Raw genomic sequence first — 24,888 nt, 5'->3', positions numbered from 1 at the left:
CTCAGGTGATTCTAGAGGCTGGCAAGTGCCATGCAAGCTGGGGAACCAGGAATGCTTGTGCTGTGATTTGGTCTGAGTCCAAAGGCCTGAGAACCAGGGGTGCTGCTGGGGTAAGTCCTGAAGTCTGAAGGCCCAAGAGACCAAAATGCTGATGTCCAGGGCCAGGAGACGATGAATTTCTCAGTTCAAAAAAAGAGAATGCACTCTTCCTTGATCTTTCTTTCTGTTCTCTTGGTCCCTCAGTGGATTGTATGATGCCACCTACATTGGTGAGGGTGGTGAGGGTGGTGGTCTTTACTCAGACTGTTGATTCAGATGCTAATCTCATCCAGAAACCCCGTCACAGACATACCCAGAAATAGTGTTTTACTAGCTGTCTGGCCTTCCTTAGCCCAGTCAAGCTGAAACATAAAATTAACCATCACGATAATAAACCCCGTCTACCCCGTATCCACTTCAATAATTATCATTGTATGGCCAATTTTGTTTCCCCTTTGCCTCTACCCACTTCTTTATAGCCCAGTGCTGGACTTATTATGAAGCAAAGACATACCATTTTATCCCCAGATATTTCAGTGTGTATCTTTAAAATTTAAGAACACTTATAAAACAGCCATGATTACATTATAATACCTAAAAATGAACAGTCTTCAGGTTTTACATTATACCGAAAAATTAACGATTTCTCAGTGTCAGGACTCAAATTTTCCCAATTGTCTCTCTCTCTCTCTTTTTTTTTTTTTGAGATGGGGGTCTCACTCTGTTGCCCAGGCTGGAGTGCAGAGTGGCACGATCTCAGCTCACTGCAACCTCCGCCTCCTGGGCTTAAGTGATTCTCCTGCCTCAGCCTCCCTAGTATGTGGGACCATTGGTGTGTGACACCACGCCTGGCTAATTTTTGTATTTTTGTAGAGACAGGGTTTTACCATGTTGGCCAGGCCGGTCTGGAACTCCTGACCTCAAGTGGTCTACCCGCCTTGGCCTCCCAAAGTGCTGAGATTACAGGTGTGAGCCACTGCACCCAGCCTCATATATATATATATATATTTTTGGTGGGTTTGTTTGAATTACAATCCAGACAAAGTCTGTACATTGCATTTAGTTGACATGACTCAAGTCTTATCATACAGGTTTCCCCTTTGCTTATTTTTTCATTTCCTTATGATTTACTTGTTGAGATAGGATCAAGTAGGGACTGAGTATAATTGTATAAGATTTACTGGTGTGGATCTTAAGAGGTGACTACATTGGAAAATGAAAAATTATTTAGAATTAATTTTTCTGCTAAAGTACAGCATCCTTGCACCTAGTCTTTCAGCAGAATGAATGCATATATATTCTGCTTTCTTTTTTTTTTTTAAACAGGGTTTCACTCTGTTGCCCAGACTGGAGTGCAGTGACACCATCTTGGCTCACTGCAACCTCTACCTCCTAGGCTCAAGCAAGTCTCCTGCCTCAGCTTCCCAAGTAGCTGGGATTATAGGCGCACACCACTACCACCCAGCTAATTTTATATTTTTAGTAGAGACGGGGTTTCACCATGTTGGCCAGGCTGGTCTCAAACTCCTGACCTCAAATGATCCACCCTCCTCGGCCTCCCAAAGTGCTGGGATTACAGGTGTGAGCCACTGCACCCAGCCACTATTTCAGTGTTTTGATTCAGACATATGTGACCTTATAACATCTGTCTTTTAGGAGAAACAGCACAGGTGACCATGAGAAGGCTTTGCAGATCATGCTCCAGGTTCTGCAGAGCTGTGATCACCCGGGCCCTGACATGTTCTGCCTGTGTGGGAGGATCTACAAGGACATCTTCTTGGATTCAGACTGCAAAGATGACACCAGCCGAGACAGCGCCATTGAGTGGTAAACCCGCAGCCCGAGTTACCAGCACATGCATCTGTTCAAGAAACAGAATCTCATAGGCTAAGCATGTGCATCTCTTCCCTATGTACATGTCTGTCTGCTGGCAGTGAGCAAACATTTGTAGTAAATGTGGTCTGGGAATTTCCAGATTCCCTTTTTCGAGAGAAAACTATGAGAAACAGGAATTCTACTGGTCACACTCTTCCCACAAGTACACTTGTTTATGGGCCAAGAAAGAGGCCCAGCACACTCTCTCCCAGCTCCTGCTTCCAGAACCTTGTCCACCACCAGCAGGGAATCATCTTCCCAGTGATCTGTTCATTCATTTGATATTCATTCATTTATTTAACCATGTTCAGTGATGGCTTACTGTGTGCCAGAAACTTTTCTAGGTAGTGGGGTACAGACACAACAGACATGAATCTGCCCTTGGGGGCCTTACATTGCTGGTGAGGGAAGTCAAAGAAAGTGACACATGTAGGATGTCATGTGAGGGCTGTGGGGAAAGGTCAAGCAGGGAAGGGGATAAAGGAGGGCTCAGAGGGGTAGTCTACAATTTTAAATAGGGTGGTCAGTGAAGGTGTCTAAAGATGCCAAAGTGATAAGGGAGTGAGCTTCACAGGTAATTGGACAAGGTGTTCTTGGCAGAGGGAACAGCAAGGGCAGAGACTCTGAGGATGAAGCATGCCAGGCACACTCTAGGATGGTGAGCAGTAAGCTAAGGGTGGGTGGAGAGCAACATGAAACAGGAAGGGGCCGTGACCTTCTTGCTCTGAGTGAGAAGGCACATCAAATGGAGGGCTCTGAGCAGAGGAGTGACAAGATTGGACATGCATTTCAACAGGAGTATTCACTGTTAGGCAAATAATATATTTTAGGGAGTGTATCAGCTATCACTTGCTGCATAACAAACAACTCCAAAACTTAGCAGCTTTGAACAGCAATGATTTATGATTTTTCATGATTCTGTGGCTTTGCCAGGCAGTTCTGCTGGTTTCACCTGGGCTCACTTCTAAAATTGAAGTCAGCTGTAGGGTCAGGTATGGCTGGAAGATCCAAATGACCCCATACACATTTGGCAGCTGGTGTTGGCTACTGATAGTGTGCCTCAGTTCTCCCTCATGTGGTTCTAATCCTGGTAGACCAGCTTTCTTACATGGTATGCAGAACTCTCTAAGAGAGTGAGCAAGGGAGCTGCAAAGCCTTTGGAGGCTTAGGCTCAGGAACTCACACCTGGTTACTGTTGCCACATGCTATTGATCAAAGCAAATCACATGGCTTGCCCAAATTCAAAAGGGTGGAGAAATATGCCTCACCTCTGGATCGGAGGAAGAGCAGTTACATTGCAAAGGTGCATACATATTGCAATGGGAGGAATTTGTGACCATAAACAGTCTATCACAGGGACAAGGACAGAAGCAGGGAATGGTTAGGAGAATCTAGCAGTAATTCAGGGGAGACCTGGTGGTGGCTTGAGTCCAGGTGGTGGGGACAAAAGTGTTGAGAAGTTGGATGCAGGGTATATTCTGAAGGTGGAACCCACAGGCTCACGTTGTTCATTTCCATCAGAAGAGCTCTTGGTGTTGAGGTTCTGCTTTCATTCAATTCTAACTGCTCCTTCTCTCTCTCTCTTCCTTTCATACACACAGGAGGCTCCGTCCTCCCCACCTTCTCTCCATCCGCACTTACTTCTCTGGCAATCCCAGCCACTCTCACACCTAGGGACCCTTAGCTGGAGCTCTCCAGCCCAACATCCTAAGTGATGGCCTTACATGTCCCCCCTTTGCCCACCTGATCTACCTCAAGATGATGCTGGTATTTCAGACTCAACATTTTGAAGGCTGAAGTCATTTCCTCTTCTCCACAAGGTATGGCTTCCAATGTCTTGCTTTCTTCCTACTATTCTCTACCCTCCTAGCTGTAAACTTTCAGTCAGTGTTGTTCTATTCCTTTCACTTAATTACCTCCTGTCCAGTCGGGCCCCATTTCCAGCCCTTCTGCGAGGTTTCTTTCACTGCTTGCCAACCCTTTCCCCAGTCAGTGCATTTTTTTTTTCTTTCTTGCCAGGAATGTTCTCACAGTACCCAAGTAGACCCCCTGCTTGCTGTCTGTTCAGTCTCTCCATCACAGATTTACAGCCTACTCTTCCTAAAGCTCAAGAACCCACCATGGCTCCCTGATCCCTATTATATAAAAATTCAGACTCTCAGATCACCATTCTACGTGTCCTGAACACTTTCTCCAATCTGCCTCTAGCCCTGTTTTTCACTATCTGGTGTGTGTCCAACTAAACTGAAGTTCCTAAGGAGTTTTCCAAACTCTTGTCTCTGTTCCTGCTGTTTTCTACGCTGGGGGTTCTCTTTCCAAATCACTGCTGTTTCATTTCTCTCTCTCTCTCTCTCTCTCTCTCCCTCCCTCCCTCCCTCCCTCCCTCTCCCTCTCCCTCTCCCTCTCTCTGATGGAGTCTCTCTCTGTCACCAGGCTGGAGTGCAGTGGCACAGTCTCAGCTCACTGCAACTTCCACCTCCCTGGTTCAAGCAATTCCTCTGCCTCAGCCTCCTGAGTAGCTGGGATTACGGGTGCATGCCACCACGCCTGGCTAATTTTTTTGTATTTTTAATAGAGATGGGGTCTCACCATGTTGGCCAGACTGGTCTTGAACTCCTGACCTCAGGCAATCTGCCCACCTCGACCTCCCAAAATGCTGGGATTACAGGCATGAGCCACCACGCCCAGGCTCATTTCTCTTTATCTGTATGCCATATCTCAAGTCTCGAGGTGAAATGACCCTATATGTCTTCTGTGAGTTCCCCTAGACTTGGATTTGTGTGATTTTAAGATACTTACCACATTCTTGCTTCTATTGTCACTAATTATGTGTAGCTCTTATTCCCTTTCACCAGAGTGTAAGTTCTTGGAACATAATGACCTTATTTTCTTTTTTTAAATTCCCGGTACTTCCTAATGCACTGTGTGGTTGAGAGGATTCACTCAGGGTGATGTAGGGAAGTTAATGTTTGGTAAAGCCAAAACAGAAAGCTGTGTTCCCACTATAGTGGTTGGGAATTCAACTCCCACGTCAAAATATCACTGCCTTTGGCTCCTTTAAGTAAGTCCTAGGAGTTTTTCTCCACCAGCTTCAGAAGGTAGTGGGGGTGGGTGCAGGAGCAAATGAAGCTTCGTCTTCTGCTCAGGGTGTGGTGGCTGCAGATAAGATCTATCTTGGGTATCATCTAACCCAGACCCTCCAGTGCAGACATGGAGCGTATGGCTTGGGGAGGTAGGGGCTGGTCCACGATCACAGGGCTGGTTAGTGGCGACCCTGGGACTACAGTCCTGCCTGGACTTCAGATCTTCTCTGTCCCTAAGTTGGGCCTGTTTGACTTCTGAGAAGCCACCCTCTCTGCCCCCTTCTCGGTATAACTTTTCATAGTAAAAGAAAATAAAACAGTCAAATGCAGAAGGATATGGAATTAAAAATTCCCAAAACATACAGGAAAAAAAAAAAGGTTAAATTTTGTTGACTAAGGTAGGAAGGATTTTCTCAGTGTCCTCTGGTCTGTCTGAGGGTATTTGTATTATGCCTCAGAATTGATAAAGCCACATGTATATTTTTTGAGATGGAATCTTGCTCTGTCACCCAGCTGGAATGCAGGAGTGCAATCTCAGCTCACTGCAATGTCGGCCGCCTGGGTTCAAGCAATTCCCCTGCCTCAGCCTCCTGAGTAGTTGAGACTATAGATGCCCGGTGCCATGCCCAGCTAATTTTTTGTATTTTAGTAGAGACAGGGTTTCACCATGTTAGCCAGGATAGTCTTGATCTCCTGACCTCGTGATTCACTCGCTTCGGCCTCCCAAAGTACTGGGATTACAGGCATGAGCCACCGTGCCCGGCTGATAAAGCCATATTTTAACTGACTTCAGTGATAACTTCTCCTTTCAAGAATTTATATTTTGTGGTTGTTGAATTCTCTTGCTGTCACATGAGTGACAAAATTACTACTAGCAAGTCTTTGGTATAAACTGTGCCACTTAAAGACATTTGTGTCATTACTTCATTAATTTCTTTTTTCCTGCCTATAATTTTCATACTTGTTCGTAGAACAGAAATAAACCTTTTATGTAGAAAAGAATAAAGAGAGTGAAAATGGCACTGTTAATCTTTTGGTATAAAAATAGGATTCCCAATTTTGTATCCTGTTCCTTATCCGGATATAATAGATCCCTATCGCTGGCCTCACTTTGTGCCACTGCTTCTGTAGTTATTTGGGATCCAGGATTTTGGCAATACTGCTTCATGCATGAAAAAACAACTCCATATTGTTCAAAGCAAACAAACAACTTGCAGAGAAATGGCCTACCATTGATGCCATTTCGATGTAATAAAAAATACTCAATGCATAATTGGAATCCAACTTTAGAAACAAGGTTTAGGTGGGCACAGTGGCTCACGCCTGTAATCCTAGCTACTCGGGAGGCCGAGGTGGGAGGATCACTTGAGCCCAGGGGTTCAAGGCTGTAGTTGTGATCATGCCACTGCATTCCAGCCTGGGTGACGGAGTGAGACCCTGTCTCTAAAAAAATGAAAAAAAAAATTAATTGGGCATGATGGCACATACCTGTAGTCCTAGTTGCTTGGAAGGCTGAGGTGGAAGGATCGCTTAGGTCCAGGAGTTCAAGGCTGCAGTGAGCTATGATTATTATACCAATGCACTTTGGACATCAAATCATGGTTATCTTTTGGGAGTAGGATTAGAATTGATTTTAAATTTCATGTATGTCATAATGATTTCCCTATTTTATATAATCATTGAGGCTTTTATGATAAACATCTTATGAACAAAAACAATTAAAACTCCCTAGTGTAAGTTACTGTGTTGCTATTATAACTTTTTTTTTTTTTGAGACAGAGTCTTGTTCTGTCACCCATGCTGGAGTGCAGTGGCACGACCTTGACTCACTGCAGCTTCTTCGTCCCGGGTTCAAGAGAGTCTCCTGCCTCGGCCTCCTGAATAGCTAGGATTACAGGCACATACCACCACACCCAGCTAATTTTTGCATTTCTTTTTTTTAGAGATGGGGTTTCACCATATTCGCCAGGCTGGTCTTGAACTCCTGGCCTCAAGTGATCCATCTGCCTCGACCTCCCAAAGTACTGGGATTACAGGCATGAGCCACCATGGCTGGCATATTATGACATTTTTAAAGCACTAGAGAGCTGCATGTGGCTGTTTGTAAAGGTGGTGGGAGGTAAGGGGAATGGGCAACAACAAATTGAAGAAATAAAACTTTTCACTAGAATGTTGGTTTATACAATTATTTACACATTTTTCGTTGTAATAAGACTTTGGTGGTTCTGTGATTGTAGGTATCGCAAAGGGTTTGAACTCCAGTCATCTCTCTATTCGGGAATTAACCTTGCAGTTTTGCTGATAGTTGCTGGACAACAATTTGAAACTTCCTTGGAACTAAGGAAAATAGGTAAAGCTGTTTATTATTGCAGATATTATACAAGTTTGGCATTAAAAATTATGTTCAAATAACTACCATTATATCATTATATTTCTATTATTATTATTATTTTTTTTGAGATAGTCTCGCTCTGTTACTTAGGCTGGAGTGTAGTGGCGTGATCTCGGCTCACTGCAACCTCCACCTCCCAGGTTCAAGCAATTCTCCTGCCTCAGCCTCTTGAGTAGCTAGGATTACAGGTGCTCGTCACCACACCCAGCTATTTTTTATATTTTTAGTAGAGACGGGGTTTCACCATGTTGCTCAGGCTGGTCTCGAACTCCTAACCTCATGATCCGCCCGCCTCAGCCTCCCAAACTGCTGGGATTACAGGCAAGAGCCACTGTGCTCAGCCAGTGCACACATCTTTAAAGGGAATTTATCAAGGCATCTAAGGGCAGAAATGTCACATATNGTATTTTTAGTAGAGATGGGACTTCACCATGTTGGCCAGGCTGGTCTCGAACTCTTGACCTCAAGTGATCCACCTGCCTCAGCCTCCCAAGGTGCTGGGATTGCAGGCGTGAGCCACCATGCCTGACCTACTAGCATTATATTTCAAAAGGAGCAATCAGTTACTTTTCCAATAGCACGCCTGAGACAGCAGCCAAAACAAAATGCCTGCTTATCCTCAATATGACAGAAACTAAGAAAGATTTTTCTGACTATCTAAAATACAAATTCTTAAGGTGTCCGGCTGAACAGTTTGTTGGGAAGAAAAGGGAGCTTGGAGAAAATGAACAATTACTGGGATGTGGGTCAGTTCTTCACCGTCAGCATGCTGGCCAGTGATGTCGGGAAAGCTGTCCAGGCAGCAGAGAGGTTGTTCAAACTGAAGCCTCCAGTCTGGTGAGTTGCGTCTGTGTGTTGTCATCATCGTCTCAATATATGACCTTGTTCTTAAATGTCTTCCCCAGGGAAAAAACGTGGAAATGCAAAAACAGTAATAATCACTATGTTTCTCCTTCTGACTTTTCATTAAAGCAAAGTTAGCACAGACCCAACTGCTCTGAGAATTCCCTTTTATGTGAAGGGAGGGAAAGACAGACCACGCGGAATATATCCCTGCCTGCTCCAAACTCGAGATTAGACTTTATATCCTGTTAATTGCTTCAGGTTGTCTAGGTCCTCAAGACAAAAACACTCTTGCTTACTAGTATGTATTATGCATTTTGTGAGAAAGCATATAATAAGGTGAAAAAGGACACCAAGAAAATGTTTATCACAAATGAAAACTGGAACTAAAAGAACAATAATAAGGTATGGTAAATAAAACAGTGGCCCAGCAACAGCCTTATACGGCCATTTAAACGTGCAGGAAAGAATCCTTGGAGATGTGAAAGTATGTTTGTGGTTTGTTGTAGAATAAGAACAGCCAGTTCCTGGGTAGGTTTTACTGTATCAGTGGTTCTCAAATTTTATTGTGTGTCAGAATCAACCTATGTTGATTAAAACACAGGCTGGGCGTAGTGGCTTATACCTGTAATCCCAGCACTCTGGGAGGCTGAGGTGGGAGGACTGCTTGAGCCCAGTAGCTTGAGACCAGTCTGGGTAACAGAGTGAGATCCTGTGTCTACAACAGCAACAACAACAGCAACAAAAATAGCCAGGCATCGTGGCGCACCCCTGTGGTTCCAGCTACTCGGGAAGAGGTGGGAGGATCGCTTGAGCCCAGGAGGTCAAGTCTGCAGAGAGCTGTGATCGCACCACTGCAATCCAGCCTGGGTGACACAGTGAGACCCTGTCTCAAAAATAAATAGGTGAAATAAAGAAATGAAACACAGGTTGCTGGGCTCACTCTCAGGATTTCTGGCTCAGTAGGTCCGGGGTGGAGCCTGAGAATTTGCACTTAGAAATTACAAGCTGCGACTGCTGCTCTGATGACCACACTTTGAGAACCACTGTTCTATCTGATTCTTGTTTTAATTAAAAGTATATGCTTGGTGTGTGACTTGTATGACTCGTAGGGAAAGGCCTGGGAGGGCTGGGCAGTATCGGATTTCCCTGTAGACATGAAGCTCTGTTAGAACTGTGGTTATCTTACTGATTGGTGTAGTCTCATAATAAATGCTCAATAGATGTTTGCTATAATCAATAAATGTTGAATTATTTTCTTCAGAATATTGACAGTGGTTATCTCAGGGAGATAGGGAGATAGCCTTATAAGGAGTTTTTTGGGGTTTTTTTATTTTTTATTTATTTTTTTTTTGAGACAGAGTCTTGCTCTGTCACCAGGTGCCAGGCTGGAGTGCAATGGCATGATCTTGGCTCACTGCAACCTCTGTGCCTCCCAGGTTCAAGCAATCCTTCCACCTCAGCTGGGACTGCAGGCACATGCCACCACACCCAGCTAATTTTTGTATTTTTTAGTAGAGACGGGGTTTCACCATGTTGGCCAGGATGATCTGGATCTCTTGACCTTGTGATCCGCCCACCTCGGCCTCCCAAAGTGCTGGGATTACAGGCGTGAGCCACTGTGCCCAGCCTATATGGAGTTTTTTTTTTTTGCCTTTGTTTTCTGATTTTCCTTAAATGCATATGTATTATTTACATAACTTAAAAAAGCATATTTTTAACAATTTGTTTTCATTAGCCATCTCTTACATCCTAGTTCAGCAGGTCAGTCTGGATTACCACGGGTAGGAATCTCTTCAGTCATATCTAGTTTGACCCCATTTATTCCCAATCTGAGGGAACTTAAATTTGGCATGCAAACCTCTAGAAAGTTATCTGAGGCTGAGAGAACACAGAGCTAGGCTGGGCCTCCAGCCGTCCTGGAGCGGCTGCTGTTTGAAAAGTCCTAATCTTAAAGTGCAGTGCTGGTATCTGGGCCAGATGGAGCCAACTTCAGGGAGTGGAGACCCCAGGGTTGGATACATTCCCATTACATCAGCACCTCGGCTGACTTATAGGCCTTGCAGTGTTATTACCTGTTGTTAGGGGTTCCCAAGACCCTTCTCAGGTTCATGATTTGCTGTAAGGACTCAGAACTCGGAAAAGCTGTTAAACTCTCAGTTATGGTTTATTACAATGAAAGGATACTGATTAAAATCAGCAAAGGCAGAAAGGTACATAGGGCAGAATCCGGGGGAGACCAGGTACAAGCTTCCAGTAGTCCTTTCCCAGTGGAGTCATATGGACAGTGCCTAATTCTCCCAGCAACAATGTGTGACAACATGCGTGAAGTCTTGCCAACCAGGGAAGCTCACTGAGCCTTAACTTCCAGGGTTTTTATTGGGGATGGGTCACATGGGCATGGAGTCCTCATGCGGCTGATATTAATACCTTAGCTCCAACCTCTCCAGAGGTCAAACTGATACAATGTTGCCCAGGGCCCCAACTATTAATCATATTGTTAGTTAGCATCAACTATCTGGCTGGCCCAAGGCCCCAGATAAACAGAGACGTCCTTAGCTGGCAGTATATCCCAAGGACTTAGAGGTGATCTCCCAATAGCCAGTCCAGGGCCAGATCTTTCTTTTGAATGTGTAGAGTTTGGACAACCCAGGCCTGCTGAGTACCCAAGCAAGTCGGTTGGAGTCTAGCTAGTCTATCTTCCCAGGAGAGCTCCAGCTTTCTTTTTTCTTTTTCTTTTTTCTTCTATTTATTTCTTTTTTAAAAACAAAACAAAAAAATTATTTACTTTTTATCAAGATGGGGTTTCACTGTATTGGTCAGGCTGGTCTTGAACTCCTGACCTCAGGTGATCTGCCCGTGTTGGCCTCCAAAGTGCTTGGATTACAGGCGTGAGCCACCACGCCTGGCTGAGAGCTCCACCTTTTATCCTCAAATAGCAAAATAATACTATGATGCTTTCAGTGGAACCAATCCATTTAGTACCAAAGAGGATGTGATCACTACTACCTGGCAACTATATTCCAAAAAGTTGAATTTGCCTGAAAAGAGCAAAGATATGGTCAGAGTCAAGATGTCATAACATCAAAATCTACCTGGTCAGATTCTAATTTTTTAAAAACATGAAAGACAATGAGTTTGCCTCGTGATTGCCAGGAGTTAGGGCGGGGGTTTGCATGGGAGGGAGGTAGGCATGACTATGGGAAGGCAACGCGGGGGGTCCCTGTGGGGATATGGAACTTTGTCTCTCTTGCCTTGTATCACTGACAACATCTGGTTGTGATATTGTACTATAGTTTTCCAAGATGTTACCATTGGAGTAAACCTGTCAAAGATACACGGGTTCTCTCTATATTGTTTCTTAGAACTTCATGTAAATCTAAAATTACCTCAAAATAACATGTTTAATTAAAAAGATAATGAGATTGAAATTTTGTCATCTTGTAATAGCTTTGATCTTTGAACTACAGCTGACCCTTGAACAATGTGGGGGTTAGGGGCTCAGTTGAAAATTCACCGAAAGCTTAACTACTAATAGCCTATAGCCTACTGTTGACTGGAAGCCTGACTAATAACATAAGCCATATTTTGTATTTTATATTTTGCAAAACGTGCAGTGTTTTCACAACCGCTGACATGATGCATGGATTTCCTTTTCTATTTTTCCAATGATTTTTAGGCTGGATTCATTTATGTTGAAATGGCAGCAGCCGTAACTGCAGAACTTAATCTGCAGTACATAACAAGCAATTCAACTTTTTCTGGTACTGTCATGACTTTTCTCTGCTTCTTGGGAGTGTTTCCAGTATCACTAGTGGCACTCTTTATGCGTCCTATGGTATTATTATTCAAGGTTTATGGTATTACACTAAATACAGTGAAGAATGCGTGAGAACCGTGAGTGATCACTTTTTACTGTGATCTGCAGTTTACTGGAGAGGTGAACTACTCATGCAAAAATGATCAGTTTCACACAGTGGAGTTTTTTTTGTTTGTTTTTGTGTTTTAGATGGAGCCTTGCTCTGTCACCCAGGCTGGAGTGCAGTGGGGCGATCTCAGCATACTGCAACCTCTACCTCCCAGCTTCAAGCAATCCTCCTGCCTCAGCCTCCCAAGTTGAGACTGTAGATGCCTGCCACTGCACCCAGCTAATTTTTGTACTTTTAGTAGAGACAGGGTTTTGCCATGTTGGCCAGGCTGGTCTTGAACTCCCGATCTCAGGTGATCTGCCCACCTTGGCCTCCCAAAGTGCTGGGATTACAGGCATGAGCCACCACACCCCACCACATGGTGGAGTTTTAAGCAGATACAACACGAGCTCACCACAATAGCAACAGGAGGTGGCTACGAAATTTTTACAGTAGCACAGTATGCACTACAGTTAATTTTATGCAGTCTTGATTTAATACCACCTCTTTACATTTGTTTATATTCTCTTGACTGGGAATGGTGCCATATACAGTCCGTAAGTGTTTGTGTGTGTCAGTTTTGGTACATTTTAACTTTCTATAAGAGATTTGTAGATATTTTGGGTAGAAAATGATGAAATAGACCAGTATCCACATATATTTTATGCATTCATGGCATACCTAACTTTTTGATTTTTTTTGATATTTCTAGGCTACACAGTTCGTCTGCAAAGTTTTTCAAATTGTCGCAAATCTCCAGAACATTTTCCAATGTATTTATTGGGGGAAAAATGTAAAAGTACACCTGCACGACTCATACGTTTGTCATTCGAGAGTCAGCTGTGCTTGCCCTTGTTATGTAAAACAGTTATCACATGCTTTCCAATCTCCATATTTTAGACAGTAGGCACCCAAATTGAGGTTTAGCCCATGCTGGTGAAAAGCCACGTTATGTCATTTTGTTGGATGGACTTACTTTATCTACTGCTTGGGTTTTCTTAATTAGTTTTGTGGGTGCTGAGCAATCATTTATGAAGCACTCATGACATAATATGAATTTAAGAGAATAAAAGCTTTTGGAAAGCTTCTTTTAAAGGGAGTTGAATTCAATTCAATTTCCTTAGGAATCCAATATATTGCTGTTCATGATTTTTCCAGGTACCTGCGATCATTAGTTCAGAACGTGTTATTAATTCGGCGCTTCAAGAAACCTAATATTGAACACTCGCCCAGGCAAGAGCAGCTGAACTTCTGGTTAGATATAATTTTTGAGGCAACAAACAAAGTCACTAATGCACTCAGATTTCCGGTAAGATGTGCTAAATTTATTTATTTTGTTTTAAGGTTAGGAAAAAAAACTAAGAATTGGTGCTATTTAATTACTGAATACTCTGAGCTGAAGAAAACCTTTGAGTAATTTAAAATGTTGGGATAAACATCAGTCTTCTGTGAAATCAGCAAGTGACAGATCAACTCACTGGTAGATAGTTAGCCATATCCTCTATAATCGTCATTCTCAATCAAAAGCAATTTTGTCCCCCCAAGTTACATCTGGCAATGTCCAGAGACATTTTTGGTGGTCATGACTTGGGAAGAACATGGCGCTACTGGCATCTGGTGGGTAGAGACCAGGATGCTGTTGAACATCCCACAGTGCACAGGACAGCCCCTCCAATAAAGAATTACCCAGCCCAAAATGTCACTAGTACCCAAGTGGACAAACCTTCCTTTAAAACAATATGGCATCATGAGTGGAAACTTGGAATTCAGCATGGTTTCCTGTTAAGCTTTGGTTTGCCTCTAAGGCCACTAATTAATATTTAAAACTTTATCAAAAAGACAAAATTGCTTTCAGCTTTTCATTGAGTTTTGCTTTAATGTTATGACCATCTTAGAGTCATGAGTGAAATATGTGAGTGTTTTGGAAATGGAACTTCAGATAATTGTGTTCCATATTTATGCTTTGAGAGTTTGTGAACATGCCCATGCCATTTGCAAGAATTTCATTAAGCATCTCATAAAAGATTGTTTGAAATGATTATGGTAATTTTTTGCCAGTTAATAATACATTTTAAAATCTTCTTTTAGTTATGAATATTTCAAACCTACTGAAAGGTACAGAAAAATAACGGAGCAGACACCGTGTCATCTCTAACCAGGTTTAGTGATCTTAAATAAGTTGCTTTATTTGTTTTGGAGATTTATTCCCTCTCTGCCTCCCTATCTCACTCCTCCTTTTTCTCTTCCCCTCCTTTTATTTGTTAATTTTTTTTTCCAAGACAGAGTCTCTTGCAGTGGTGTGATCGTGGCTCACTGCATCCTCTGCCACCTGGGTTCAGGCGATTCTCCCACCTCAGCCTCCTGGGTAGCTGGGATTACAAGTGTAAATGACCACACCTGGCTAATTTTTGTATTTTTAGTAGAGACAGGCTGGTCTTGAACTCCTGACCTCAAGTGATCTGCCCACCTTGGCATCCCAAAGTGCCTTCCTCTTTCTCTCCCCACTTTCTTCCTTTTGCTGCCTTCTTCCCTCTTTTTTCCCCTTTTCTCTTTCTTCCCCCCCTTCTTACTCCCTTCTCCTCCTTCTAGCTCCCTTTCTCCCTGCCCTTTCTGTCCCCACTCTCCTCCTTCTCACCCTTTTCCCCCTCTCTCCCCTCTTCTCTCTTAAGAAAACAACACCTTACTGATGGGCCATCACCTCCTTTTTTATCTCCTTGCATCTTTTTTTTTTCAAGAGATGGCGTCTTGATATGTTGCCCTTGAACTCGTGGGCTCAAGTGATCCTCCGATCTCAGCCTCCCAAAGTGCTGGGATTACAGGCGTGAGCCACTGTGCTTAGCCCTCAGTTAGGATTTATTGAGAATGGACCTCCTCGCCTCCTCACTGGTCAGGGTACACCATGTCTACCCATGCACGTTAACAGGCATCTGTTCTTGTTTCAGGTTCTGGTGATAGAGCCAACCAAAGTGTACCAGCCTTCTTACGTTTCCATAAACAATGAAGCCGAGGAGAGAACGGTTTCTTTATGGCATGTCTCACCCACAGAAATGGTAAGGAGGAAAAATTGCAAGCAATTGAATCAAATATTGGATTTTCAAATAGGATAATCTAGATGGTAGTATTTGAAGGAAAAGGCACCCACGTTGAACTTCTGAATTATGAGAACATACGAGAGAGTATGATCACAGATGAGAAAAAGTAGGTTTTTCCATTGTACGTGTGTGTATGCATACATACATGTGTGTGGGCATGTGTGTATGTGGGCATGTGGTGAGGTGTTGGGGTGTGGGAGTGTGTGTGTGTGTGTGTGTGTGTGTGTGTGTAAAAACATTAAAACAAATACAGGTTTTTGGGTTTTTTTAATAGTTAAACCATAGGGAAGTGGGTAGGGGATATAGGCTGGTGTGTTGGCTCACACATGTAGTCCCAACACTTTGCGAGGCCAAAGCAGGCTGATTGCTTGAGCCCAGAAGTTCACAACCAGCATGGGTGACCCAGCAAAACCCTGTCTCTACAAAAAAATAAATTTAAAAAATTAACTGGGCATGGTGGTGCACACCTGTAGTCCCAGCTACTTGGGAGACTGAGATGGAGGAGGTTCGCTTGAGCCTGGAAGGTCGAGGCCACAGTGAACTGCGATTGCATCACTGCACTCAAGCCTGGGCAACAGTGAGACCCTGTCTCTAGAAAAATAAAATAGTAATATATTTTTAGAAGCATCTATACTGCCTTTCTGATACCCCTCAACCACTACAGGATCCTGTGGCTTTCCAGATAAAACTCAAACTCTTTTACTAAGTGTTCAAGTCCCTCCCTCTGCAATCCTGCCCCCACTTCCTCTTTCTCTCCAACCATCAGTGCCAGTCAAACTATCCTCTTACCAGCCCCTCAGCTGTCCCTGTGGGAGCTCCTGTCTACCCTTTTATTTCCATCCTTGTTTCTTTTGGGAATTCCTTCTTCCAGTTCTCCAAGTCCTAGCTTTTGCAAAGTCTTCTTTAACCACCCTTTCATTCCTTCCACGGAATGTCTCTCAGCTACCAATGCCTGTATCCTGCCCAGAAGATCATCCTAAGAATGCCCACACGTGACTTCTATATGTTTGTAGCCGTAGGAGCTACAGAACGGTTACCCACTCCGGAACAAGTGTCATTGATTATGACATAAAATAAAAGCAGCGGGGGGAGGGGTGTCTGTGTTGTGTACTTAACTAATAAATGTTTCTCCCAAATCAAGAAATTCTCTAAAGCACCCTGGAGTAGACCTGCCGTCGGGGAATACTTTGGACACTCATGTGGTTAAGCTTTCTGTATATGTGCAGCCTCCTGCAAGTGGCTGTGGGTCAGACAAGACTTGAGTCTGCCCCGGTTCCCATTTCTGTGCCTGAATCCAGAGACAGACTCCTGCTGCCCACCACTATCCTCTCTGCATGACTTTGGACTCATGTCTCCTCTGAAATACACTCAGCCTTTCTGTGCAGTTGGATGTGATTTGATGGCTTTCGTATTCTCATACCCTCTTTTGAGAAGTCTCCAATGGCCTCCCGTCTCACGCACAGCAAAGGCGGAAGTCCTGAGGGTGGCCTAGAGGCTCTGCGTGATTTGCCCTCATGAGCTCTCCAACCTCCTCTTTCACTCCCACCCCACTTACTTCACTGCAGCCATATTTGCTTTTTGTTGGTCCCCAGACATGCCAAGTGTACTCCTGCCTCAGGGCCTTTGCGCTTGCTTTTCCGTCTTCCTGGAACTCTTCCCCCAGACGTCTGTGTGGCTCCCTCTTTCCCCTGCTTTAGCTTTCTGTTCAGAAGTCAACAGCGACACCTGCCCTCCACATCCTGCTGAACAATGTGACCTGCTGCTGTATCTTAATGCTTTATTGCTTTGTCTTCACTTTTCATCCTCCCTCATGCCATGATTTTACTATTTAATCTGTCGTCCATCTCTCTTCACTCACATATAAGGCCCATAAGGGCAGGGACTTTGTGGTTCTCTGCTGTGTCTTCAGTATTAGTACTTTGCCTAGCACAGGGGAGGTGCTTGATCAACACGTATGACCAGAACTTTTCCTGTCAGGAACCATCTTCCCAGTCTGTTCCTGTTGTCATTGCTCCAGGATGGCAAGAAACTAATCATGTGCCTGCTCATGGCCGTTCTCTTGAGTCATGCTCAGTCACGTGGCTCTCATACTTTTTTTTCCCTGGGTGGCTTAGTGGGTCACTTGTGATATTCCTCAGGCCAACCAAATGGATTTTTTTTTTTTTTTTTTAGACAGTCTCTCACTCTATCACCCTGGCTAGAGGACAGTGGCGTGATCTTGACTCACTGCAAACTCCACCCCCTGGGTTCAACTGATTCTGCCACCTCAGCCTCGAGAGCAGTTGGGATTATAGGTGTATGCTACCACACCCAGCTAATTTTTGTATTTTTAGTTCAGATGGTGTTTCACCATGTTGGCCAGGCTGGTCTTGAACTCCTGACCTCAAGTGATCTGCTCGCCTCAGCCTCCCAAAGTGCTAGGATTACAGGTGTGAGCCACCACACCTGGCCCAAATGGATTTTCCTACTTAAAATTATTTTCTGTGGTTGTGATGTATTGATTTTATTGCCTATGGATTTTTGAAACTGGAGTTTCAGATGTTCCTTCTGAGGCTTAGCTTTGTGCAAAGTTTAATGGTAGTGAAGGAGGGGACAGAGTTGGTTTTCGTTTGTAAGTGCATCTTGGTGCTGCTTGAAATCCCAGTTTTTTCTATTAGTCATGGTAGGCTAGCTTCTAAAACAAATAGCCCCCAAATCTCAATATCTTAACATGATAAAAGTTTATGCCACATGTTGTATCCAGGTTGCAGAGGGTGGCAGTGGGGGGATATTACATCTTGCAATGGATGGGAAAAGAGGAAATAGAGGATTGCTGTGGAGTTTATGACCCAGGCCTGCAGGTGATGCACAGCATTCCTGCTCACATCTCATTGGTCAAACTCCATTGTATAGCTCCCTAGCTGCAAGGGAGCCTAGGAAATGTAGTTCAGCTCTGTGTTCAGGGAGAAAAGGAAGATTGATGAGTGCTGAAAGGTGTCTGCCATAGCCTTGCTTCTCCCAACATTTTTGCAAGTCACTCAACTTAGGTGGGCTGTTCCCATGCTTGTTTTAGAGTTTGCCTGCTATGTTGACAGAAGATGAAAAGCCACTCACTGTGTGCTTATTCTGTGCTTATTGTATCTATTTGAACCTTAGATTATTTCAAATTTACATCATTTAAACTGTTTTAGGGATACAAATTTTTGTAATACATAAGAAAATGTTTCTGGTGTTTCAAGGTTTGCAAGGTATATTGCTCTAACCCCTAAAAAAATCACTACTGCAGGTAAAATAGCAGAAATGATTGACCATAGAATAGAGCAAAACAAAATCCTTTCTTAGAAAAACTCAAACTATTAATTTCTGTCTTTGATAACTTACAGAAACAAATGCATGAATGGAATTTTACAGCCTCTTCCATAAAGGGAATAAGGTAAGAACACAGGAGAAAATGGAGTTACTGTTCTAATGCAAATGATGATAATGTTTTATGCACTTTAATGCTTCCACTTACTCATAATATAGAATGTTCCTATTTTTAATGGGATCCAAAACGAACTCTCTTCTGTTTTGTTGCCCTGTCTGAGGTAGTTATTAATACTAGTGTGCTCCTAGTAAGAGCTTCTTGGGTTGTTATAAAAGGGTAGCTTTGCTCATACTCAGCAAGACTAAACACACTTGTGTCAATTTTTTTTAAAGTAATCTGCAGAAAGAGAAGATGTATCTTTTTTGAGCCAAAGATGTTCCAGTGCTCAGCAACTCTGAGAAGTGAAGCCAGAAGATAGTTGGTAGCAACACTTGGATTAGGGTCTTGTGAACAGAGTAATGGAGCCGGGAGATTGTTTTCAGGGAGGGTATGAGGTGGTGTATTCTGAGGAGAGGCGCAGCTCTTGCATTTTGGATCATGAGTGGTGACCATTTGGGCCTGAGCCATGTGGCCTTACCCAAGCAGGGCTAATACATCTCGGCTGCACTTGTCACCCTGCCAGCTCATTCGAGGGTGAGACTGGCTCTGAAGTAGATGTGAATTCTAGTCTCTCTCTGCTGTGTGACATTGGGAAAGTCACTCAATTTCTTTAAGTCTCAGTTTTTTCACTATTTTTATCAAATAAAGGGCTTGGACTAGAACATTCCTTTCTCCGATTCTGAGGCTATCTCAGGCACTGAATGAATCCTCAGTTACTTCCAGACACAGTGTGGTACTGTCCCGGACACATCAGTATTGAAATTAGAATGCTGTCAACATCACTTAAAAGGAGGGAAATAATTTAAGTAGAGAATAGTGCATTGGGATGGTACTGCCCAGGAAATACAAGGCAATTTGAAATACGCTAAGCAAAGCATACACAAAGCAACAGAAAAGGGAATAAAATATGATCTCTGCCCTCAAGGAGTTTATAATCTCATGAAAAAGAGGCAAGGTATTTGTGAAATAATTTATTGTGGTATTAAGGGAATTTCTAGACTTGGAAAATTTGTGGCCACACAAGAGAAATGGAAATACACATGGCGTTGTAGCTCAAGAAAAGCCTTGAAATGTTGGCTGGTCCATCTCCACCCAGTGTCTCTACATGACTCTACAGCTTGTCCAACAAAAAATATTCAGCTTGCCTGGACATAGCCAGTGACAGAAAAGCTGCAAGTAGATAGTATGTTAGAGAGTTCTTCACCCACACGGAGCCAGAGCCTCTGCGGTGGCCCTCATTCTGCCAGGTGGTATTACGGAGACGAAGACTACATTCTCTTCCATAATTGGCTCTTCACACAACTGAAGCCACTTTATCTCACCCCTTCTAAGTTCTCTCTTCCTGAGATCCAAACTGCCCTAGACTGTGCTTTATGTCATAGATTGCATGACAAATACTGAGTTGGAACACCAAGAGTGCAGGGGAGATTCAAAAAGAATTAGAACTAGATGATAAGAGAGCAGGTTTTGAAAATCAATCTGTAAAGCAACTACCACAGTTAGTTGGAGAGCCGCTGGAATGCGCAAAGCATATGCTTCAGGTCACATCAGTCCCAGGGAGGGGTGGGGCATGGCTGATACACCTCCAGGCCCTTTGTAAATCCCCACTGTTGATTGAAATGGCACCTAGAGGTATCTCTATGAGGAGGCACAAACAGAACATTCTTGACTACATGCTCTAACACAACTTAATTACTAAGAAATACATTTTTAAAAATTGTCGCCAGGCACAGTGGCTCATGCGTGTAATCCCAGCACTTTGGGAGGCCGAGGCAGGCGGATCACTTGAGGTCAGGAGTTTGAGACCAGCCTGACCAACATGGCGAAACCCCAACTCTACAAAAAATACAAAAATCAGCCAGGCATCGTGGCGCATGCCTGTAGTCCCAGCTACTCAGGAGGCTGAGACAGGAGAATCGCTTGAACCCGGGAGGCAGAGGTTGCAGTGAGCGGAGATTGTGCCACTGCACTCCAGCCTAGGTGACAAAGCAAGACTCTGTCTCAAAAAAAGAAAAAAGAAAAAAGTCTTCTTCTAGCATATTTTCTACTGTCACTGGCTGTGTCCAGGCAAGCTGAATATCGCTTGTTGGATGAGCTGTAGAGTCAGGTACAGACAGTGTGGGGAGAGGGACCAGATAACACTTCAAGGCCTTTCTTGAGCTACAATGCCGTGTTTATTTCCATTTCCCTTGTGTGGCCACAAATACTGTGTCCTGATATTTTCTGAGTTTAGAAATTCCCTTAATACCACAATAAATTATTTCACAAATACCTTGCCTTTCTTTTTCATGAGATTATAAGCCCCTTGAGGACAGAGATCATATTTTATTTCCTTTTCTTTTGCCTGTATGCTTTGCTTAGCACTGAATTATATTGAGTAAGTTCATATTAAAGTCAGTTGATAAATACAAACTCAAATATAAGTAAGATAAATTCTCTGGTATTTAAATTTCATAGAGAAATAAAAGGCAGACTTGCGGGGGTGTTTGTTAAAACATTAATGAATCTTTCAGAAACTGGTAAAATAGAAAAGATTGTCTCACATATGTAGAATTGGTATCAGAACTTAGGTATAAACATTATGCTTTGAAATTTTACAGCCTATCGAAGTTTGATGAACGGTGTTGTTTTCTATATGTCCATGATAATTCTGATGACTTTCAAATCTACTTTTCTACCGAAGAGCAGTGTAGTAGGTGAGTTATAGCTAATTCAGGTATTTGCAATCTAATTATGGTGAATCGTTTTTAAAGCGCCTTTGTTTTGAAAGATATTTACCTGCTGTGCTGTCTTTCTTGAAATGTTAACTTACATCTCAAAAAAAAACTCTAAAATTTTCTGTAATTCACATAGCAGGCAATTCAGCCATTTAAAATATACAACTTGGCTGGGCGCAGTGGCTCACTCGTATAATCTCAGCACTTTGGGAGGCTGAGGAGGGTGGACCATCTGAGGTTAGGAGTTGAGACCAGCCTGACAAACATGGTGACACCTCGCCTCTGCTAAAAATAAAACATTAGCCAGGCATGATGGTGCATGCCTGTAATCCCAGCTACTTGAGAGGCTGAGGCAGGAGGATTATTTCAACCTGGGAAGCAGAGGTTGCAGTGAGCCAAGATCGCACCATTGCACCCCAGCCTGGGCAACAAGAGCGAAACTCCATTTAAAAATAAATAAATAACATAACATAACATTCAATGTTTTTTAGTATATTTATAGTTTTCCAATCAACACCATAATCTAAGTTTAGAATATTTTCATCACTCCCACAAGAAACCTAGTATTCATTAGAGTTACTCCTCCTTCCTTCAACTCACCCCCTCTTGACCCTAGGCCTAGGCAACCATTAATTTTTGTGTGTCTATCGTTTTGTCTCTTCTGGCCGTTTCATATAAGTGGAATCATACAGTATGTGGTCTTTTATAACTGGCTTTTTTCACTTAGCGTAATGTTTTTTAAGGTTTCTTCATTTGTAACACGTATCGGTACTTCATTTGGTTTTGTGGCTGAATTATATTCTTTTGTGTGGCTATACCACAGTTTATCTGTTTGTCAGCTGATAGGCATTTGGGTTGTTTGCACTTTTTAACAGTTATGAATTTTATTTCTGTGAACATTCACATGAAAGTCTTTGTGAGGATATGTTTTTATTTCTCTTGGAGTCAAATTGCTGTGTCTTATAGCAACTCTACGTTTAACCTTTTGAGGAACTGCCAGACCATTTTCCCATTAGCAATGTATATTGCTATGGGAATTGGTTTCCAATAAGCAATGGCTTCCAATTTCTCTATGTCCTTGTCAACACCTGTTATTATCAGTCTTTTGAGTATCATAATCCTAGTGGATGTAAGGCGGAATTTCATTGTGGTTTTGATTCGCATTTTCCTGATGACTAACTGTACTATCATTTCATTTGCCTGCTGGCCATTTATATACCTCTGGAGAAATGTCTATTCAAATTCTTTGCCCAATTAAAAAAATTAAACTTTGTATGTTTGAGAATATTCAGAACCATAGGAAAGTTTCAAAAAAATGCAAATAATTTCCATATATGTTTCACACAGAATTTCTCAGAGTTAACCCTTTACCGCATTTGTTTTACATTCTCTCTCTATGCATATGGTTATTTTTTCCCGAACTGTTTAAAAGTAAATTGTAGACATAATGCGCCATTACCTCTAAATACTGAAGTGTATTTCGCAAAAACAAGGATATTCACTTACATAATTACAGTTATCTAATGAGGAAATTAAGATAGATATAGTTCTATAATCTATAACATTTATCCAAATTTTACTTAGTGTCCCAATTATGTCTTTTATAGCGAAACAAAAGGTTTTTCTTCTGGTTCACGTTCCAATCCAGGATCACATGTTACATTTAGTTGTCACGTCCACATAGTCTCTTTTCATCTGGAAGAGTTCATTATCAGTCTTTTTTTTTTTGTCTTTTTTCACTTAATACTTTCCAAGAGTACAGTCAGTTTATTTTGGGTAATCTTTTGACTTGGATTCGTTGATCGTTTCCTCATGAGTACGCTGATGTTATGTATTTGGCAGGAATCTCACAGAAGTGATGTTGTGTCCTTCTCAGTGCCTTATAACAAGGGACAAAATATCTCTGTGTCAGTATTGGTGATGTTAACTTGGATCATCTGGTGAAAGTGGTGTTTGCCAGCTATCTCCAAACTTTGCCCATTTATAACTGGGTTATTTATCCTTTCATTATTGAGTTTTAAGAGTTATATATATGTGTATATATGTATGTATCTATGTATTTTTTTTCCTCCATGCAAGTTCCTTATCAGATGTGATTTGCAAATGTTTTTCCCCATCCCATAGGTTGTCTTTTCACTCTCTTGATGGTATCATTTGCAGCACAAAAGTTTTTAATTTGGACAGAGTTCAACTTGCCTACTTTTCTTTTGTCATTTGTGCTTTTGATTCCTGTCTTAGAAGGTTTTGTCTAACCTGAGGTGTTCTATGGTTTTTATGTTCTCTTCTAAGAGTTTTATAGTTTTAGCTTTTATTTTTAAGTTTTTGACCCATTTCGAATTCATTTTTGGATAAGGTGTAAGGTAGGGGTTCCAGCTTCATTCTTTGACATGTGGATGTGTGGTTGTCCCAGCATCATTCGTTGAAGACTGTTCTTTCCGTCATTGGATGGTCTTTGGTACTTTTTAGGAAATCAGTTGACCACAAATGTAGTTTATTTCTGGAGTCTCAATTCTGTTTCATTGTTTTGTATGTCTGTTCTTATGTAAGCACCATACTTTCTCTATTACTGTAGCTTTGCAGTAAGTTGTAAAATCAGGAAATGTGAGCCCTCCAACTTTGTTCTTGTTTTTCAAGATTATTTTGGTTATTGTGGATGCTTGCATTTCCACACAAATTTTAGGATCAGCTTATCAATTTCTGTTCAAAAATGGCAGCTAGGACTTTGACAGGGAATACGTTGAATATCTAGATCAATTTGGAGAGCATTGCCATGTTAACCATTCTGGCTTCCAATCCATGAATACAGGATGGATTTCTCTTTACTTAGCTCTTCTTGAATTTCTTTCAACAATATTTCTGTAGTTTCAGCATACAAATTTTGTACTTATTTTGTTAAATACATAGCTAAGGGTTTTATTCTTTTGATACTAAACGGAGTTGTTTTTTGAACTTCACTTTTGGGTTGTTTCACTGATGATGTATAGAAATACACTTGATCTTTTAATATTGATTTTGTAACTTACAACCTTGCTTAACTCTCATATTAGTTCTAATGGGTTTTGAATTAGGATTTTCTGTATACAATATTATGTCATTGGCAGATGCAGGTTTAGTTTTTCCTTTCCAACCTGGATGCCTTTATTTTCCTTGCCTAATTATCCTAGCTAGAATCTCTAGCATAATACGGAATAAAAGTGGTAAGAGTAGACATCCTTATTTTGTTCCTGTTCTTAAGAAGTTAGTCTTTCATTGTTAAGTATGATAGCAGCAGGTTTTCCATAGATAACTTTTATCAGATTGAGGAAGGACCCTTTATTCATAGTTTGAGTATTTGTATCATGTAATTTGAGAGAATCTTAATTGATTGTGTCTCAGACAATCATTGTCACAACATATTTAAAGATTAGGCTAGGCTGGGTGTGGTGGCTGATGCCTCTAATCCTAGCACTTTGGGAGGCTGAGGAAGGAGGATTGCTTGAGTGGGCAGTTCAAGA

The 24,888-nt window shown here is 42.2% G+C and overlaps 1 protein-coding gene across 1 annotated transcript in view; it reads left to right on the top strand.

Moving 5' to 3' along the window:
- Positions 1-24,888, top strand: part of MAP3K15 (mitogen-activated protein kinase kinase kinase 15) — a 147,409-nt gene that overhangs the window by 78,376 nt on the left and 44,145 nt on the right. The window contains exons 7-13 of the mRNA XM_037742818.1: positions 1,696-1,866; positions 7,235-7,347; positions 8,067-8,226; positions 13,299-13,449; positions 15,083-15,190; positions 18,595-18,644; positions 21,278-21,373. Coding sequence (XP_037598746.1) covers positions 1,696-1,866; positions 7,235-7,347; positions 8,067-8,226; positions 13,299-13,449; positions 15,083-15,190; positions 18,595-18,644; positions 21,278-21,373 — 849 coding nt within the window. The remainder of the gene's footprint in view (positions 1-1,695; positions 1,867-7,234; positions 7,348-8,066; positions 8,227-13,298; positions 13,450-15,082; positions 15,191-18,594; positions 18,645-21,277; positions 21,374-24,888) is intronic.

Source organism: Cebus imitator, unplaced genomic scaffold (assembly GCF_001604975.1).
Source record: "Cebus imitator isolate Cc_AM_T3 unplaced genomic scaffold, Cebus_imitator-1.0 Scaffold128, whole genome shotgun sequence".
NCBI classification, from domain to species: Eukaryota; Metazoa; Chordata; class Mammalia; order Primates; family Cebidae; genus Cebus; species Cebus imitator.
Note: the sequence above shows the minus strand (reverse complement) of the source record. Positions and strands in the feature narration are given on the sequence as shown.